Genomic DNA, 16,999 nt, shown 5'->3' on the forward strand with positions numbered 1-16,999 from the left:
CTCAGAGGTCAAGCTTGTAGCGCCCTCCTCAGCCATCCCAGCTCCTGGTAAACAGGTTCCTGGGCCAGAAGCGCGTCTACAGGCTGTCCTGGCCCTCAGCCCCACTACAAGTTGCAAAAGGGAGCTTCCACACCCCATATCAGCACAGGCTCCTGGGATCCTATCAACTCTGCCCCAAACTGAGGGCTAAAGGGGGAAAATGAGTGTACAGAGCCCGTTCATTCAACACGCTCTTGTTTTTCCATAAAAGAAAAGGGTGGTGGGGCGGAGGAGGGGGTATGTGGGAACTCTGTACTTTCCATTCAACGTTACTGGGGACATAAAGCTCTAAAAAGTAACGTCTCCACACACACACACACACACACACACACACACACACACACGGGAGGGGATGCTGGTTTCTGGAGCTAGTAAAGTGAGGGTATGATAGGAACCATTTAGATGCAGTGTACAGGACGTGAGGAATGATGGCTTGGTAAGTCTAGACCTCATGCAGGACTTTAGTATGTAACTAACACGGTGGTCTGGCCAATTATTCCACTTTTATCATTTTCTCCTCCACACGGTGATGGCATCATCACCCCTGGTCTCAGAGCCCAGGGCCCCGAGGTTCAGAGTAAGTGATTGGCTCAGGGTCACCTAGCTCATGAGCGAGTAGCCCAGCCAGCAGTCACACACGTCCTCCGGCCTCATGCCCCTGGCTCCCCTCCACCGCGGCCGCCTCTCCCTTTGCTGGTGCTTTATCTCAGAGACAAGCGAGCTCTCCGAGGGCCACATGCCGGCCTGACTTAAAAATAGCTCGCATTTACAGAGCACTTAGTCAGCTACATTCTGCTAAGCGCTTTACACGGATTAGCTCTTGTAATCCCCACGACAACCCTATGGTCATTAGCCTCTCCGTTTTACAGGTGAGGAAACAGACCCGAGAGAGACAGTCATGTGTGGCAAGTCACACAGCTAGCTGGTGATGGAGCCAAAAGTGAGTCCAGGTAGTCTGGCTCCGGAGCGCGGACTCTACCTGCCACCACCACCAGGGGATTAGGCAGAGGGGATGGGGACGGACCCCACAAAGGGCGAGTTGGCACAACTTTACAACTCCCCGACTACGGAGCAGAGAGAGAAGGAGCCGTTAAGGGTGTGCCGGTGAATCCACTATGCCTGCTAAGCCCGGGGCCGCATTGTGGGATCTGTGCGCGCGGTCAGGGGAGCTGTTCGAAGCTCCAGCCCTCCCCTCCCTCCCCAGTGCTGTGTGAGGGCTGTCACCTCAGTCCTCCTGCGGCTATTCTGGGCTGCTGTCTGATCTCCCTCTCTTTCCCAGTCCCTGCTTCAGCCCTTCTACTGAGAGGAGCCGGGTGGGAGAAGGCCAGGCCAGTTACATAAGCCTGTGGCTGGGACCCCGGGCGGCCAGGCTGGAGAGCAGGTGCTTAGCCCCTCCCTCACCACCAACAGTGAAAATCTCCCGCTGGAGCCCAGCCTGGGGGTGGCCCAGCATGGAGGCAGCCACGGCTCTGGAGGTGGCCTCGGGATCCACACTGAAGGTGAAAGAAATGAGCCCAGCCGACGCTGAAGGACCCCCAGCTTCATCTCAACAAGAGTCCGGCAGCCCCATTCCCCAGCTCCTGTCCCCAATAGAAGGTGACCCACGGGATTGGGAAGGGTGGGGGGCTGGGTGGTAGGAGTTGGGGAGGCCTCCCTAACACCCGGCTGCATGTCCTTAGGTTTGCGCACAGGCGAATGACTTCACAGGCTTGGTACAAAGGATGGAGGAGGAGTAGTGGGGGCCCCCACCCCTTTCCTTGGTGAATTCTTATTTGCTGCTCAAGTGTCTCTGCTGGGTTTGTGCTTTTTAGCTGAGAAGTCAGTGAACGGTGTTTGTGGCACTTTACAGTGACTAAAAATGATCCGTTTCTATTTGCACCTGTAGTAAAATGTCTGTCCCAGGGACTGAGGGCCTGATATACTAATACCAGCTAGGAGGGAATGAGGGGTGAGATGGTGGCCGTCTGGATGGATTGGAAGGGGGAAATGAAAAGCTTCTAGCAACCGAGAGGCTGGGTGGTGAAGAAACAGTGCATGACACTCTGCCCCTCGCTCAGCAGTGCCGTGGGTCCAGGACCAACCCTAACCCTCCAAATGGCTCCCAGGGAAAACCCTGGCCTCTCAGGGTCTGAGCTCCACGGAAGCAGAGCCCATCAAGGAGAAGCACTGGCCTCCCTTCCGCAGTGGTCTCTGTGAGCCTCTAAGCAAAGAGGCCCTTTTGAGCTAGGAGATGGTGGGCGGCCCTTCCAGTCCCAGTGTCCCTGCCAGCGGCCCAGCCGCCCACTCCCCAGCTGCCCCTGGCGGAGGCCTCTGCAGCTAACAGCTCTGTGAGCTCGGTGATGTTCACATGGGGCGTCGCCCACTGTGCCTGGCTTGGCCTGCCAGAGATGGAAGACAGAAGCCGGGCTTTTCCCTTCTCCTGCGCGGTAACCGGCAGAAGGAACCACAGGCGCCTCACACATTTAAGACAGTTACCTGCACAAAGTCCCTGCTTTTGGCCCCCCGACATCTTGAGTGTAGGGGATGCAAAGACCGCAAACAAGAAGTTCCTGGAACCCCAGGGTAGGGAAAGGTAGGAGAAAACGACGTGATCTAGACTCTGCCCAGGGCCACCTCTGGCAGCTCTGTGCCCTTGGACGAGCCAAGCAACTGCTCAGTTTCCTCTCTGTAAAATGGTAATTAATAATATCTACCTAGTAGGGCGGTTGAAAGGATTGTTGAGAGGATCCAAAGTGCCTTGGAAGAGGCCAAACTAAGATGTGAATAGATAATAAGCTATTTCCAGGTCAGGAGCCAAGACTGAGAGTTCTACCTATAAATGGGGTTGGGTAGGGAAAGCTGGCTGCCCCTTCTCATCCTCATGGGAGACGCTGGGTTTTCGGGAGCTGTCTGAATACCACAGGCAGAGAGCCAGCTGAGTTTGCTCCCTTGAAAAGAAGGTCGGGGTAGCAGAAGTTATTGTGAGCACATTAGACTGGGATGGTCTTGAGGTAGAAAACCAGTTTCTTCCCCAAAACGTCCAGGGAGTAAGCTACAGAGTGAGAATGAGAGCCAGGACTGCTGACTCCCGACTTGGCTGGTCTCTCTAAGACCCTGGGGGAGGGCATCCCAACTCACCCACGCTCCTCCCTCTGGCTGTGAGTAGGCGCTGTGGGCCATGGGCTCTGGACAGCCACTGGCCAGCCACCTGGAGTGCAGGCAGCCTCAAGAGCCGCAGGCCTCAGGGCCACCAGCATCGGCAGCTCAACTCGTTAGCATCCCAGAGGTCAGTGATAGTCAGCGCTGCTTGTGATACTTGGCAAAGTATGTTTGATTCTGTTATCTGCTTAGAGAAGACATGAGTTCAAGTCCTAGCTCTGTCCTGTGACCCTAGGCAAGTCAGCGCCCGTCTCTGGGCTGCCATTTTCTCATCTGTAAATTGAAGGATAACCTTTTGATGGCTATGGACCCCTAGGAAAGTCTGATGACATCTGTGGAATCTTATCCCAGGAAAAACACTCAAAAAAAAGTTCAGGGAGCTCAGAGAACCCCTGAAGTCCACTCACAGGTCCTTCAGAGTGCCATGGACCTGGCCTAGATGGGCCCTAAGTTCCTGTGAGTTCCAAGGCCTTTTTCTTCCTCTACCTTATGGGGAGCGCTGCAGGACCCATGGGGGCCCTGCGGTGAGCATGTGTGTACATTTGGGAAACAGAGTAGGCACCAGAGGCAGAAATTCATCTGCAACATCAAAATAAACTGTAACTGGCCAACACTGAGCTTTCAGTCAAGAAAGCCTTCTTTCTAGCTAAATCAGCAGCAGTAGGCAGCCAGCATCGGGAAACAATTTCTGTCCACCCACCGCACTACCCAGAGGCACTGGGGCCCAGAGCAGCCTCGGGTGGGAGAGGCCTCCAGCCTGCGTGGAGAAGAGGGACCCTGAGACCCAGAGGAAGGGCCCATCTACTGATTTCAGAGTAACTACATCTCCTTGCGATGCAAACTGTTCTGTGTCTTCCAGGCTTGGGAAGCTGGGGCCCATGCCTGGGAGCAACCTTCCTTCATTTCTTCCTTCTTCCTTCCTCCTACTTTCCTATCCCCTTTCTTCCTTCTACAAATATTTCTTTTATGCCTATTATGTGCCAGGCATTGCTACAGAAATAAAAAAGGCAAAAATAACTCCCCTTGTGGAGGTTCCATTCTAGTGTAAGGAGATAGACAATATATAAATTGTAATAAAAAAATAAGATATATAATATGTCAGAAATGTGCCGGAAAATGAAGCAGAGGAGGACAGAAAGTGCTGGGGGTGGGAAACATGTTTGCTATTTTAAACAGGATATTCAGTGATGGTCTCGTTAATAAGGTGCTATTTGAGCAGCAACTTAAAGGAGATGAGAGAACAATGCATGCAGATATTTGAGGGGAATGTTTTCCATGCAGAGAGAACAGTCAGTGCAAAGGTCCTGAGGCAGGAGTGGGCCCTATGGATTGGGGCCACTGTGCCTCTAGCAGCTTGAGGGAGAGAATGGTAGGTTTGAGGGCAGAGAGGAAGACATTTTGAAGACCAGTTTGACTCTGAGACCGATGGGCAACCTGGCCAAGGTTTTAAGTGAAAACTGACATGATCAGGTATAGGTTTTAAGGCTTTTTCTGACTGCTGAGTTAAGAATAGGCTATAGGAAGGCCTGAGACACTAGCAAGGTCATCCACTGAGCATGAGGATGAGGGAGAGGGTATGGAGGTTTTAGACGTGGAAGGTGTGCAGTTGTCACCCAGGAGAATAAGAGGCTGAGGGGACCTAGGAAGTCTGGAAGAACTGCCAGAGGGCCATGGGGAGTCAGTGGTCACTGTTAGTGGCCATCACCTCACAGTCAGCCTTGCTGTATTTTCCCCAGTGAGGATGTGGGCACTGAGTGGCTGGAAAGCATTTAACTGAGGTCGGCCATGGCAGGGAGAGCGCAGTGGACGACCAGAGGATTAAGGGATCTGAGTGGGTACATAAGGGAGTGTACCTACCGGACTGTAAGTTGGGTGGGAAAAAGAGTGGTAACCTAGAGGGTGACAGGGAGTGCAGGGGTGGGAAGGCGTGGATCAGAGGTCTCCATGGTGCCGTAGGATCGCTGGTGCTGGAGAAGCAGAGCTGGAGAACAGAACTCTAGGGGCAGAGACTGTGCTCGTCAGGGAATGCCCGTCGATCTAACAAACAGGCCTCAGAATTGAAGGCTCAAAAACAATAGATGTTTATTTCTATTAAAAAGTTTCTCTATTTCTATTAAAAATAGTTCTCCATGCAATAATTCCAGGCCCCAGGCCTCTTCCCTCTTGTGGCTCTGCCACAAATCTCGGACAAGTGTTGCCTGTTTCTCTATCCTTCTGTTTCTTTCTGACCTTAGTCTCACAGAATTCGAGAAGCTGAAGTTCTTCACAAGGTGCTTTGGAAGTCACCTTTCCTAAGACGCTCCTCCAGACAAGTTTCTTTTTTTTAATTTTTTTAAGATTATTTATTTTTGAGAGAGAGAGACAGCGTGCACAAGCAGAGAGAGGGGGGAGAAGCAGACTCCCCACTGAGCAGGGAGCCTGAAGCGGAACTCGATTCCAGGACCCTGGGATCATGACCTGAGCCGCAGGCAGACGCTTAACTGACTGAGCCACTCAGGCGCCCCTCCAGACAAGTTTCTGATAAGGCCAAGGCCACATCCTGTCTCAGCCATAGCTTGCTTGTGCATTTGCTCTTTTTAGGGAGCCATTCACTCACACAGGCACATGCATGCACACACACACATATGCTCCCAGTCTCACACACTTACCCACGTCCATGCACACACTGTCGCACACGTGCACACACTCTTTATCTCACACATAGGTGCACGTGTGCACACACACACTCCCTTCATTCTTTCAATGTGTCTGTCTTGTTCCTTCACGCTCCAGGACAGAAGTAATAACATCAACATGAACTACATGGCCCTTAAGAAATTGCTGGAGGAAAGTCTTTAATGGTGTGAAGGGAAATATTGATAGAATATGAACACTTATTTCCCATGAGCACAGAATAAGGAAATGGGCATAAACTTCAATAGGATGAAATTAGGGTAGAATTAAGAGGAATTTTCTAATCCAGAGGAGTCAAGATCTTTGGCCTTTCAGTAGTAGTCTCCTTCTCTGCTAATTTTCAAGAAAGAATTAGACAGCATTCTGTCTGACAGAAAGACAGCTCAGAAGCCAATGTCTCGGGGCGCCTGGGTGGCACAGCGGTTAAGCGCCTGCCTTCGGCTCAGGGCGTGATCCCCGCGTTATGGGATCGAGCCCCACATCAGGCTCCTCCGCTGTGAGCCTGCTTCTTCCTCTCCCACTTCCCCTGCTTGTGTTCCCTCTCTTGCTGGCTGTCTCTATCTCTGTCAAATAATAAAATTAAAAAATCTTTAAAAAAAAAAAAAAAAGAAGCCAATGTCTCTCAAAGGACTCTTCAAAATGCCTTTTCCCCAAGACTCTATGAATGAAAGAAACCACGCTATAGCTGTCCCAAACCCGATCTCAGAAAACCTAGGCTGTGACGTAGGGAACAGTCTTTGGTTCACATCCGTCCTGGCATCTGAGGAGCAGAAAGACCTTGGGCATCAGGGAAGAGCCACATTTCCCCAAGGTCAGTACAATTAACACCTCTCTTGACCACAGATGTGTGAAAAGAGGTGCCCCAAATGAGGCCTCTGATGAACCTTCTTAGCGAAGGGGCGGACTGCACGCTTGCTCGGGCACGTGGGAGGGCCTGGGCGGAGCCGGGAAAGAGCATTCTGCTGCCCGGGCACCCGCAGCTGCCAAGCGCTCTCCTGCCACCTCCTGCCCCCTGTCAGCTGCTTTGGCCTCAAGCCCATCCTCTTTCCCCGCACTGGGGTCTGGGAGCCTTCGAGAGCAGAATCCTCACCTGCTAATCCTCAGACTCACAACATTCCGATACCGTAAATTTGCCCCCTGGCAGTTCATCATCTTGTCAGGGAAGCCCACGTGCAAGCAAAGAACTGGCAGGGGAGCCCCCCAAGGAGGAAGAGACTGCCATCTAGCTGTCAGCCCTCCTCCTCTGTCTCTCTGCCCCCACCGGGATCCCCTCTGGATCTCAGGGCCATTCTGCTCATCCTCCTAATGCCAACATCTTCATTTATGTTCCACATAAACCTGTTTCTTTACTCATTCTCTTCAGCTCAGGTGAAACAACGCTAACATCTTCCAAGGTAGTTGTCCAAGCAACACAAGAAACACTAAATGGGCACAAAGATACGAGTCAGCTTGCACCCATCTATAGAAAAGCCCATCCCCGCCCCCCCGAGTTCCGAGCAGGGCTCAGACAGCGCATCTTCCAGGCGTGACGACCTGGGCTCCTTTCCTCACCCCGACCTGTCCAATTCTTGAGGGTAGCCCTCTGCCCTCCCTTCTCTGCCTCCTTCTCCTAAGGGCGAGATCACCGCCAGGGCCCTGACTGTGGTGCCCAGGCCCCAGTGGACAGTGGAGGGCCCGGAAGCGGGCAGATACGCCGAGCTCAGAGAACGGGTCCTTCAGGCGTACGCTTCTAGATGGGGAGGCAGCCTAACTTCACAAGTGTGTTTCTCCCCCCGAGCCCTTTCCCTCCTGTCTTCCTGTTCCGGGTGCTCATCCAGGTCCTTCTGCGTCAAGCGGGCAGAGCAGGGGACAGCAGAGCCGGCTTCTCTCCAGCAAGTGTGAAGGGCTATTTCCCCACCCAGCAGTGGCGAACCAAGCCCAACAAGATGAGGTTTGACCCTCCTTTTCAACCGCCGCCCTCTTTTTTCAGAAAACCCTTAAGTCATATCCGCTTGTTCTCAGCTCCTTGGTTGCTCGCCAAGACGGCCACAGGAGAGGAACACACCGCACAAACACTTCTTCTGTTTTTCATGCCCCACCCCCTTCCAAACGGCCGAAGTCGAACAGAGGGCAAGCAGAGCAGTGTCGTTCAGGGCCTGGGGCTCGGCCGCTGCGCTGTTCTTACCGAGGCGTCGGGCCCTGAGCAGTCCGGGCAGGACAGCCGCTCAGCGCTGAGACCCATGCTCTTGCCAGGGGCCGGGGTGAGGTGCCGTCCAAGACTGCACCGCCCAGGGGGAGGCGTAAGCCACACCGTGAAAAAGGAAGCTAGATCAATACAGTGGACAGTGTGCGCTGAGTAGCCGTGTTTATATACATTTACAAAGGCAAAAAGTGATCTCGAGACGGTGATGGGGCAGACCGTGGGAGGGAAGTTCCTCGAAACAGTGGGCTACAAACTGAGGTGTAGGAAGAACATAGTGGAAACTCTATTTATTTTAAATTTCACCATTCAAAAGTTTGCATTGTATAATGTACATATTTAAACAGTCCAACTAATAAGTAAACACACATATGCTGCAATAGAATGCTCAGGAACATATCTGCAGGGAAATGTTAATCAGAAAGTTTGGAATCCTCTGTCAGACCGCTGTGCTGTTTGCCATAGCTGAACTGAGCGCAGTTTTGACAACTGCTCGAGTGAATCGTGGGGAGAGGCCAGGGAGTTGGTGAGACCTGAGGCGGTATCACAGTCCACTTGAGACAACAGCAGCAGGGGACCACCTCTACCCGAGGAGAGGAGAGCGGAGCCCTAGAAAGCAGGAAAATGGTGTAGCCTCAGCCGGGCTCCCAAGGGAACCCAGGTGGGATGTTGGCACTTTCTCAGCCAAGGCAGCCCGAGGCTCCCTGCGCGGAGAGAGGTCACACCTGGTCAGCCTCCACACCTTACACTCAGCACTCTCCTGAGCATCTCCTGCCCCCATCCTGGAAGCCAAGGGACAGGAGCTAATCCCTCTTCTCACTGGAACACACCTGGGAGATCAAGGACTAGTGAGCAGTGGACTTAGTCTTTCCCAGATTCTGTTCGTACAAAGTGATCCTTCATGAACTGGAAGAGCCCTGCGTGGTGCCCGAGCGGGGCAGTGTGCAGAGGAAGGGCCTCAGGTGCCAGCTCCCTGTGCAGTGACGTCAGTGCTGCCCTAGTGGGTCCAGAGTGTGACTCTGCCGCAGAGTGGAAAGCTTTCTCCTCAAGTTTGGCATCAAGCTGGGAAGCAGGGCTGACACTTGGAGGTCAAGACTAACACTGAAAGTGGCTTTGATAAAAGGTGTGTTGTTAAGGACAAATGTAGGAAAGGTGTACAGAGACCAACCACACGGGCTAGACCAGTCTGTGCACAAACAGAAAAAGAAATCTCAGTTGATGAAAAGTCAGTAGTTGAGAGTTACAAATTAAAAGAAGCAAGCATCAGGCTCACACTCCAGTGCTTTCTGCCAAGACTTGAATGCTCTCAAGGGGATCTTTCAGCCAATCACTCTTCCCTAAATCCCAGCGAGCTGATGGGAGCAATCTTTCCATTCCCTAGGAGAGGGTGGATTTGGTGAGCACCTGGGTCATCTGCCCATGGAGTAGAGCCAGATGCGGTGTCCACTTCCTCTGAGCTCTGCCCCTCCCACCACAGGAGGCTCACCACCCACTGTTCTCTTTCCTTCCATCACTCAGAGCACCCCAAGATCTGGCTACCACGGACCCTGAGGCAGACCTATATCTGCAAGGTTGGAGACACTGTGAACCTACTAATCCCATTCCAGGTGATCATGCTGGCCCCACGCTGGGTCCATGCTGGCCCCACGCTGGGACCAGGCCAGGGTTTTGATTTGGAAACAGATACTAAGAGTCTTGCTGGCACTGGGGCAGTCATCCTGGCCTGGAATGGAGGGGGCCATGTCACCAGAAGTCTGAGGCAGAATGACCCTTTCATCTTCACTCCTGAGATGGAGTTTGGGTTGTGCCCCATGTGACGAGCTGAGGCTAACCTATGTCCTTCGGTCGGCAGAGGTCTGGGAGCTCTCGTTTCGGAGGGCTCTTGGGAGTTTAGGCAGCTATTGTTGCCCCCAGCTGCCTCAGGTGACCTGAACTCTCAGAGGGTGGGAAACTCAAAGCCAAACCCCATCATTCCCCCATGATCCTTAGGCTGTTGATGAAAGATGCGAGTCCCCTGGGACAGTCCACCAAATTCTAACTCCAGGCATTTGCAATTCAAGTCAAGTCACCATGTGGACCTGGGGTGGCTCTGAAACACCCCCCCCCACTGCAGCAGGGGGGGTCACGAGGCATCTCAGGGTTACTTACAGCCTATTCCCATTTCTTAGGGCAAACCCAAACCTCGAGCCACCTGGAAACATGATGGCTGTGCCTTGGATGCCAGCCGTGTGAGTGTGCGGAATGGGGAGCAGGACTCCATCCTCTTCATCCGAGAAGCCCAACGTGCTGACTCGGGTCGCTACCAGCTCAGTGTGCAGCTGGGAGAGCTGGAAGCCACTGCCACCATTGACATCCTGGTGATTGGTACAGTGTGGGGAGTGGGAGAGAGGTGGTCCTCAGGGGCTCCCTCTCCAGGCTAAAGAGGAGCCATCGCAGAGAGCTGGGGAAGCCGGGGTGACTCCCCACAGCAAGGGTAGGGCACAGTGGTGGGTGAGGGGAGGCGTAGCTGAGCAGAGAAGGGGAAAGGCACTCCCGAAGTGATTTCCATACATATGTGAGTTGTCCCATGCCCACTGCCATGATTGGCCCTTTCAGAGAGGCCAGGTCCTCCTCAGAGTATCAAGTTGGTGGACGTTTGGGGCTCCAGTGCTACTGTGGAGTGGACACCTCCCCAAGACACGGGCAACGCGGCACTCCTGGGATACACCGTGCAGAAGGCTGACACAAAATCTGGGGTGAGGCCCAGCTGGGAGGGAGTGGGGAGACAGGATTAACGCATTCTGGAATGGGGCTCTGGTAACTCCATGCAGTGGGCTGAGGTGGAGTGAGTTCACAGAACAGGGGTCTCATTCACGGCATTCTGGGACCCCAAAGCTGTGGTTCACGGTGCTGGAGCGTTATCATCGCACCAGCTTCACGGTCTCCAACCTCATCGTGGGCAACTCCTACGCATTTCGAGTCTTTGCTGAGAACCAGTGTGGGCTCAGTGAGACAGCCCCCATCACTGCTGACCTTGCCCACATCCAGAAAGCAGGTAGGGCCCGGGGCCCGGGAGCTGGGAAGTGTTGAGGCTGAAGAGTTGAAGAGGGGTGGGGATCTCGGGCACTATGTCATTGGCCCTTTGGTCCCCTCAGCGACTGTTTGCAAGACTGAGGGGTTTGCGCAGCGAGATTTCTCTGAAGCCCCAAAGTTCACCCAGCCTTTGGCAGACTGCACCACGGTCACCGGCTATGACACCCAGCTCTTCTGCTGCGTCCGCGGCTCTCCCAAGGTGAGCGGAGTTCCGCGGGCTGGCCACACTGCGCTGCTCCCTGCTCCTGCCTTAACCCCCACTGTGTGGAAGTGCATTCTAACCACACCGTTGTTCCCATCACCACCACCTGCCCGTCCCACAGCAGGTGAGGCAGGTTATGCACAGTCAGGACACGCAGAGTCCAAGGCAGGCCGATGTGCAGGATGTTTCCAGTTTCCTTTTTCGCGTCTGTTCCTTGTGTATGAAGATGTCACATACTGATCCTCTGGCAGTTGGGCATGAGCTTCAAGTTGTCCCTCCAGCAGAGGTGATGGAGTCTCCCTGGTTTCCCCTTAGTCACCCGCTATGCCTCACCTGTTCCGAGCCATCTGCATGCCAGCTGTCTAGAGTTGAGGCCACAACCCTGAGCAAGTCTATTTCCAATCTAGCCACTGTACTTCTGTACACTATACCATATACAAGATCACTAACGACTTTACCAAGTTCCTTTCGCATAGAAGTCCTGGGCCAGACCCCATGGAGATAACATCTCAGAAAGAGAATGTCAATAAGCTCACTCTAGAAACTACTTTCTAACCAGAGGGGACAACAGTGAGTCCCAAGGCAACAGTGGGAACAGAATATGAATGATTCAAATTCAACAATGTATATACAAAAAAGAGGCAATACTTAGGATCCATGAAGGAGCTGCTTGCACAGAATGGGACAGAAGGTCCCACCTTTTTTCTAGTCTGGAATACTTGATGAACAAGGCAAGGTTTCAGGTGCTCTCTTAAACCAACAGAAGGAGCTTAGGAGGCTTCTGAGGGTACTGGAAAGGGAACCCCTCCCCACATGTAAGGAATAGGGAGCTTTCTAGAAGACCATTATCTCTTCTCGATCCCGTACCACCTGTTCTTAAGGCACCCTACTCCTCCGGCTTCTCTGGCCGGTGTGTCCCTAAGCCTTGCAGGCGAAGAGTCCGGGATTGAGCACAGAAAGAACAACTGGTTCTCACCACTCCCGTGCTGCCCCCCCCCCATCTTTATCTTGCAGCCAAAGATCATCTGGCTGAAGAACAAGATGGATATCCAAGGCAACCCCAAGTATAGAGCTCTCAGTTACCTGGGAATCTGCTCTTTAGAAATCCGCAAGCCTGGTCCCTTTGACGGGGGCATTTACACCTGCAAGGCGGTTAACCCCCTGGGCGAGGCGTCTGTGGACTGTCGGGTGGATGTGAAAGGTAAGGGCAGAACTCATCCCCTCTCTCCACAGGGGGACAATTCAGGGATGGAGCCACAAGCCTGCAGGTAACAGGGCTTGGCTGGCTCCCCCTGCAGGTGCTCTCGGCACTGTCATCATCAGGATGGATTTGAAGAGCCGTGTTTATTACCCAGTATCTTATTCCTCTCCAAAATAACTCTGTAATACAGAATGGCTAGTTCCATTCTGCAAAGGAGAAACCTGAAGCGCAGGGCGATTATCGCTGTACCCCAGAGTCCCAGCACTGCTTAAGGGATGAGTCGGCACTGTAGCGGAAAGAGCCCAAGCCCCCTGGCCTTCACTCAGATCATTTGTCTTGAAACCGCAGTCTTTGACTCAGTCCAGGAAAGTTGCAGCTGTCTGTTAGGCTTTTAAACAAACCAGAGCACTTGCCCTTCTGGTATGTTAAAAGGGAGAATTGCACATCCTCTCTACCTCTTTTAAAGTATCCATTCACCCATGCATTCCCGTCACCTTGTTTGGATCTCTGCCACTGCATGTAGCGTATTGTTGCATAGTGCCTATTTACCGATCTGCTTCTCCATTAAACCAAGAGCACTGTGAGGGCGGGGTCAGTCTGACGTGCCTTTGTCCACACCTCCCCCCACCACCGGCATCAAGCCCAGTTTCTGACACCCAGTGGGCACTCTCTAAGTGTGCACAGCATGCATCAGGAATGAACAGGCCGTCACATGCCCTATTATTTCCCCTGCGGAGACTCCTAATTAGCACCATGGACTCTGGAAAGACCCGAGAAGTATATCCCTTCCCAGTGCTCCACAAGAAAGCTTCCCAGAGATTTCTGAGATGTTAACTCTGAGAAATGTCTGAATTCTTGCAGCTCCTCACTGAGGCTCCCCAAGAGGATTAGTGCAACTCTGACAAAGGTAAGGAGAGAGGGCCTGTGGTTCTGAATGGAGTAAGTTATGTTTATGGCTAGTGTTGAGTCTGGGACAGATATGTCCTGAGCCTTTCAACCATGCAGTCACTGGTGACTACTTTCCTTTTAACCACTTTTTTTTTTGGTAAGCTACTACTCTCATCTCCGTGGAAGTAATTTATCATAGATGGTACTACTTTTGTCACATCCTCTATCTATCTGTACTCAAGTTGATGATGGGTATTAAACCTAATGGTCCTCTGAAAAGGAATGACAGCATCTACCTTACTTTAAGCAAGTTCTGTGGGAGGGAGGCGGGCAGGTGCTATAAGAAAAGGCATCAAGGGAACAATCAGGAATGGAGGATGGATGCGGGTCACCACCGGTAAGTGGCGGCAGCACGGAGAGACAGGAAGCTGCTCCTGTCCACTGTTTCTACCTCAGTATCAGGAGCATGGTGAGAAACAGATTAGTTTGCTTGTCTTTGAAGTTTATGGATTCCTTCCCTTCTGAGAGAAGAAACCACCATTATCATCATGTCAATAATAATCGAACACGTGAGTATGTGGTCCCAAGCAGCACATTACTGACAAAGGGCAACTCAGATCATCGTTTAAAATGGGATAGCTCCTTCAGGTTCTAAATCACTCACGGTAGAAATGCTATGTATGAACTGATAAGTGGAGTGAAAAAGCAGCTCGTGGGAGAATTAAGGAGAAGTGGTTCCCAATGTCTCCTTGGACTTACAGTTCCTGACTGATGAAAATTGAGGACAAATACCACCCCAGAAGCCATTCGAGTCCATCGTTGATATAGAGCAAAGAAAAACCCTCAGAGATGCATTAAAAGCACAGACTTCTCAGGAGAGCTCTCTCTGCCAGTTGGCTTGCAGACAGTTCTCTGGCCACCCCTCAGTTCCTTCTCTGGGTTAATGTTACATTGGGGTTAGCCTTGCTCTGCTCTCTCTCTCTCAGCCGGCACGCAGCAACAAAGCAGGGTAAGTGGAAAGGTGACAGCACAGGACCTAGGGCCGTGAGGAGGATAGCCTCAGCATCCTGGATGTGCACTGGTCATTTGCTGTTACAGCCACAACACACCCTTTCTTTTCTGTGCCTCCAGGAAGCCTGACTGTGGCGAGACTGTGTTCTTAAGGAGCTCCGGGGCAGCGTCTGGTTTGGACTAATCTAAATAAATGTGTGGATCTTCTGCCTAAGTGTCCATCTGTTTGAGTCTTTCTCTATGGGAAAAACATTTAGAAAGTTGGAATTCTTTAGCCAGACTGTATGGAATCTGCAGACCCTCAGACCCCTCTTTCTCCTCATATCCGCGTTCTCTTCCCAGAGGTTTCTAACACTGTCCTTTTGTCTAGAGTCTATGACAGAGCTGAATTCAACTCTTTCCAGTGCCTGGTGCTGAAAGAGATGCTGAACATGACTTGCTCTCTTCCTCTCCGCGCTTTCCAGCGTAAGTTGGAAAACAGCATATGCACATGCATCACAGAGACGCAGGCAGCAGAACACAAGCACGTGTACGTAGCTAATTAAAGACAGAGCACTAAGACTTGAGGGCTGGGAGATACGAAAGAAATTGGAGCAGTCTCATTAAGCCCTGGGGAAAGAATAAAGGTGAGGTGCCCTTGCCTGCATGCTTGTTTTCATTCTTATAACAAGATATTAAAGGCATTCTGTGATGGAATCTGCAAAAGACAGCAACAATTCCTCCCATCCTAGCTAGGGTGGGCATGGCACTCTTCCCACCAAGAGCTGGAGTCTGTTTCCCCTCCCCTTAAACCTTGGCTGACCATGTGACCTGCTTTAACCAAAAGAATATAGTGGAGGTGAAGTGTCAGTCTGGGCCTAGACCTCAAGAAGTCTTGTAGTTTCTGCTTTTGCTTCTGGAAGTCAGCTCCCATGTAAAGAAGCTCAGGACAGATTACTGAATTATGAGAGGCCACATGCAGGACCACCAAGCATCCCAGCTGACAGCCCACATCGCAGCCCTAGATATGTGTGGCCACCTGAGACCCTTCAGCCCTCGTCAAGCCCAATCTACTCCCTGTGGAGCAGAGACAGGTGGTCCTTGCACAAGCCTGCCCAAATTGTAAAATCATGAGACGAATGGTTGCTGTTGTTTCAAGCCACGAAATATGAGATGGTCTGTTACACAGTAATATGTAACTGAAACAGCCTTCTCTGCATCAGATACTCTCTTTTAATCTTCATTTTTCAAAGAGGCAATTGAAGTTTATAAATTGCTCCAAGTCATGCAGCTGGTAGTAGCAGAGCTAGGATCTGAACCAGGTCTGTCTGACTTCAAGCCTTGCCTCCTTCCTCTCCTCTCTTTCACCCAGTGACCCTCACTGTAGTGGGTCTGGGTTGGGATCATGGGTTTAAGAAAGAAAAGATTTCTAGGAGGCAGGAAATCTTAGGCAAGGCTTTGAGGGGGGGGTGTTTTGGCTGAGAAGAGTGAGAGGGCTTTTCTGTTCACACCAAAGGTCTATTTTCAGTTGAGGCAAAGTATCTATTCCAGCCTTTCTTGACTGGAGCACTGTGAGAATTAAGCCCCAGTGCCCCCCAAGGCATCCATTGTATGTCATAAATTAACTTCCATGCATTCAGAACGTTACTAGTTATGTAGCATCTTGGGAAAATTGAGAAAGTAGCCACATAAATTATGTGTAGGGTCTAATGCCCTTGCTGAGAATGCTGAGTTGGGAGGAGAGGGGGCCCAGATTCCAGAGCCAGCTAGTCATATATGCAATGGCCAAGAGGCCTCCCTCCAGCTGAAGCAGGGCCTAGGTCAGGAAGGAGTGGAATACTCCCAGCTATGATGCCCTAAGGATCAGTTAGACCTCTGGCCTCAGCCCACAGCCCCATGCCACTGCTGTCTGTTGAAGTACTCAAGGGTCATCCCTTACAGTTCCTATATTCTGAACCTTCATGGTGAAGGAATAAAATCTTCACACTGAACAAGACTTCCAGTCACAGTTAATCTTTCCACATTCAGGAAGGACTGTCCTGGAACCCTTAGTTTTATCATTTATGCGTTCAACGCTATGGAGTTCCTTCTGAACTAAGGCCTACCACGTGCCTGGGGGGGGTGTTCTCTTTGTTAACTCATTTATTCACTATTTATCCAAAATCTTAAACATCTGTTCATATATATCATTTTGGGGTTAACATTGGCAAACAATTCCCAGAGTAGTGGCCTTAGGCTGAGTAAGAACTCCTGTGCCTGAAATCTCTATTTTCTGCTTTTGTTATTTTGATGGAGGAGAAAGTAGTTCGGTTGCTTGTCTTCTGGTACTGCAACAGCTTTCAAAATCGTAATTTGGTGACAGGAATTTTTTTTTTTTTAAATTTTACGTATTTGAGAGAGAGAGAGACTGAGAGAGCGTGAGCGAGGGGAGAGGCAGAGGGAGGGGGAGAAGCAGACTCCCTGCTGAGCAGGAACCCCCAACTCGGAGCTCCGACCCAGGACCCTGAGATCATGACCTGAGCCGAACCGACGGAGCCACCCAGGCGCCCCTGCTGACAGGACACTGAAGAGGCGTCTCCTTAGGAGAAACTCACTGCCAATTTGCCACAACTGCCTC

General features: G+C 51.7%; 1 protein-coding gene across 4 annotated transcripts; it reads left to right on the top strand.

Annotated features, from left to right (window-relative positions):
• Positions 1-241: 241 nt before the first annotated feature.
• MYBPHL (myosin binding protein H like) lies at positions 242-14,622 on the top strand. Of its 4 annotated transcripts, XM_040626949.1 has the most exons (9): positions 242-1,635; positions 9,548-9,636; positions 10,198-10,393; positions 10,625-10,764; positions 10,904-11,063; positions 11,164-11,300; positions 12,318-12,504; positions 13,366-13,411; positions 14,524-14,622. In XM_040626949.1, the coding sequence occupies exons 1-8, from the start codon at positions 1,491-1,493 to the stop codon at positions 13,374-13,376; spliced, it is 1,065 nt and encodes a 354-aa protein (XP_040482883.1). In that variant the 5' UTR covers positions 242-1,490; the 3' UTR covers positions 13,377-13,411; positions 14,524-14,622. The 4 variants fall into 4 exon arrangements, with proteins under 4 accessions (XP_040482883.1, XP_040482882.1, XP_040482880.1 ...); XM_040626948.1 differs by having other exon boundaries at positions 13,366-14,622; XM_040626946.1 differs by lacking the exons at positions 13,366-13,411; positions 14,524-14,622 and having other exon boundaries at positions 12,318-13,333.
• The last annotated feature ends 2,377 nt before the right edge of the window (positions 14,623-16,999 follow it).

The sequence above is a fragment of the Ursus maritimus genome, unplaced genomic scaffold (assembly GCF_017311325.1).
Source record: "Ursus maritimus isolate PB19 unplaced genomic scaffold, ASM1731132v1 scaffold_12, whole genome shotgun sequence".
Classification (NCBI taxonomy): Eukaryota; Metazoa; Chordata; class Mammalia; order Carnivora; family Ursidae; genus Ursus; species Ursus maritimus.

Bases quoted from the DNA above. Each gene is read 5' to 3' on its own strand.
- MYBPHL (XM_040626946.1), top strand. From the start codon at position 1,491: ATGGAGGCAGCCACGGCTCTGGAGGTGGCCTCGGGATCCACACTGAAG. The intron at 9,637-10,197 runs GTGATCATGCTG...CCCATTTCTTAG, and splicing joins ACCTACTAATCCCATTCCAG to GGCAAACCCAAACCTCGAGC. The intron at 11,301-12,317 runs GTGAGCGGAGTT...TTTATCTTGCAG, and splicing joins GCGTCCGCGGCTCTCCCAAG to CCAAAGATCATCTGGCTGAA.